Source organism: Varroa destructor, unplaced genomic scaffold (assembly GCF_002443255.2).
Source record: "Varroa destructor unplaced genomic scaffold, Vdes_3.0 BEIS01000003.1, whole genome shotgun sequence".
Classification (NCBI taxonomy): Eukaryota; Metazoa; Arthropoda; class Arachnida; order Mesostigmata; family Varroidae; genus Varroa; species Varroa destructor.
The window spans coordinates 6,166,233-6,168,408 of record NW_019211456.1 but is presented as its reverse complement, the minus strand read 5'-3'; the positions used below and the strand labels follow the sequence as shown (position 1 = coordinate 6,168,408).

The following is a 2,176-nucleotide window of genomic DNA, read 5'->3' as shown; positions in this document are numbered from 1 at the left end:
CAGTTTAACGTCTTAAGTGGAATATCTATCAATTACTCTGATGCTACCTTTTTATTTTTTTCTTTTTGCTATGCCGCATGTATGCAATTCCTTCGGCGTTCGAAAATCTTGACAAGACATACCCTCTAATGTATATAGCCAACAGAAGCTTCTATAAAAACATAATCATTCATTGTTATGTTACATGTTTGGTCAATTTATTATTAGTTATTGATCATTGGGCTCATTTAGGGAGACCAGGACGATATGATCATTTCCACTATTATATCACAGTTACATTAGTTCTTCTAGTTTTTCGTTTTATTTGTGCGGTGCGATCGCGGTGCTATGGAGTCTTTCATAATAGGATTATCTTCCGGACGTTAACATATGAAACGATCGATCCACGATCGATGCATAACAGTGAACGATTACTATAAATATCCGTTATCTAGGACACAAAGCTGCTCCTAGCTCTCGGACGCCTCCTGATCGAGTTTCGCAGAGTACTTTTCTGTTTGCGGGACTGCGCATTCGAGGGGTTGCTTTGTGGATGATGTACGGTAAAGTCGTGTCCGTGACCTGGTGAGGTGCTCTGTCGTTGATGGCTTTGCAAGTCTCCTCCACCATCTTCTTGTGCCTGCGAGGCGGTAGAGTCGTGCTGCTGTTCTGACTCCTGAGGAATAGTTTGCTCCACTGGATCTTGGTAATCCTGTTGATGAGACTGTGCCTGCGCGAGCTTGTCGGCTTTGTTCGGAACATACGGCGCAGCACGCTCTATGTCTGCGTCATAGTGCAGGTGGTGTTCGGTTCCAAAACGTTCATTGATGTACGAGAAATGTTTCGAGTACTCGCAGGGAATCGCGTCTTCGGGATGGGAGCATGCAAGGTTGAGCTGGTCGAACACGGTCTGGTTACCGCAGACGAATGAAAACTGCTGCATGCCGGTTACCATAGGATTGCATACGTGGAACACTCTGCATTGGTGATCCTCGTCGGCGAAATAGCCTAGTGTTTCAGGGCACCGAAAAGAAGTTTCGAAGTGATCTACAAGGAGTTCTGCACCGCTCGGCAACTCCATCAGTCGAGCTTCGGTACAACCCATTAGCACTAAAATGCATAGACAAACGTTAGATTGAGGTGGCGGACAGTTGAATGATATTGTTATGGATGGCTAACAAATAGAAACAAAGAATCATCTACTTCGTTTTAACCTGAATTTGAGTAAATCCTGTCCAATATATAGGTAGAGAACGATCGTCAACTGTGATCAGGTTCAACATAAAAAATACAGTGAATAGGGTAAAAGCTAAGAAGACAAGGGAATTTGAAAGTTGCCCGATCATTCATTACCTGTAGCATGCCTACATACTTTTAGCTTCAATGCAGGCTTGATGAGTGACAAACTCTTTACAGCTAAACTTAATGGTTGTGAGAAATAGACTGGCAACAATAGGCATTCGTGATAAGTGTTTTAACTTAATGTCTGATGGCCCGCGAAATTTTGAATGACACGTACGGTAAAGATAAATCTGCGCAAAAGTAAACAAATCGTACGCATCGCGTTCAATACTTATGAACGAACGTATTAGCTTCATTTGGATTAGTGCTGTCAAATAATCTACTACACCCGCGACTAATATCCATAGCAGATATAACTAAGGATCTTAACAACGATCCAATAAGCTCGCGTGCATCTCGTAAGTGAAACATTAAAAGGTCCTCATGTCGCCGTATGCTCTGCACTCCGAGACTTTCACAGACAATCATCCTATTACCTGGGCGTTTCGCCGGCTATTTCATAATAACACTATTGTATCTCACTTATGCACTCTGAACTTCTGTAGTTTCGTATATCTATAGTAGCACCATAGATACACCTCCAAACATGTTTTCTCCTTAGGTATATTGAAATACAGAAAAGTCACACACCAAATATCAGAAAATAACGGGGCATCGTCAGTCTAAGCAGCATCTTGATCGGTGGTCCGTTCGTGAGGGATATTTTTGTGAGTGTTGTGCGGGGCTTTATGTAGCCCTCGGTAGAAGGAAGCAAGAAAGACCACGCCGCGGCGGCGGCGGCGGCGGCAGACGCCATTATATGAATGAAGAAGAGTGACGGTTATAATGATGGGCTGTACGCCTTCGCCCCAGGGTTGAGAAAACGATATCGAAGCTTCGGGAAGAATTGAACCCT

The 2,176-nt window shown here is 43.5% G+C and overlaps 1 protein-coding gene across 1 annotated transcript; it reads right to left on the bottom strand.

The window, feature by feature from the left end:
* Nucleotides 1-243: 243 nt before the first annotated feature.
* On the bottom strand, nucleotides 244-2,089 carry LOC147756449 (uncharacterized). The gene is made up of 2 exons (XM_086984857.1): nucleotides 1,912-2,089; nucleotides 244-1,089 (listed from the first exon to the last, which is right to left on the bottom strand). Exons 1-2 carry the CDS (start codon nucleotides 2,075-2,077, stop codon nucleotides 431-433), a joined length of 825 nt encoding a protein of 274 aa, XP_086840983.1. The 5' UTR covers nucleotides 2,078-2,089; the 3' UTR covers nucleotides 244-430.
* Between the last annotated feature and the right edge of the window lie 87 nt (nucleotides 2,090-2,176).

Coding starts and splice junctions, on each gene's coding strand:
- LOC147756449 (XM_086984857.1), bottom strand. CDS start 2,077: ATGGCGTCTGCCGCCGCCGCCGCCGCCGCGGCGTGGTCTTTCTTGCTT. Junction 1,090..1,911: donor CCGTTATTTTCTGATATTTG/GTGTGTGACTTT, acceptor TATGCATTTTAG/TGCTAATGGGTTGTACCGAA.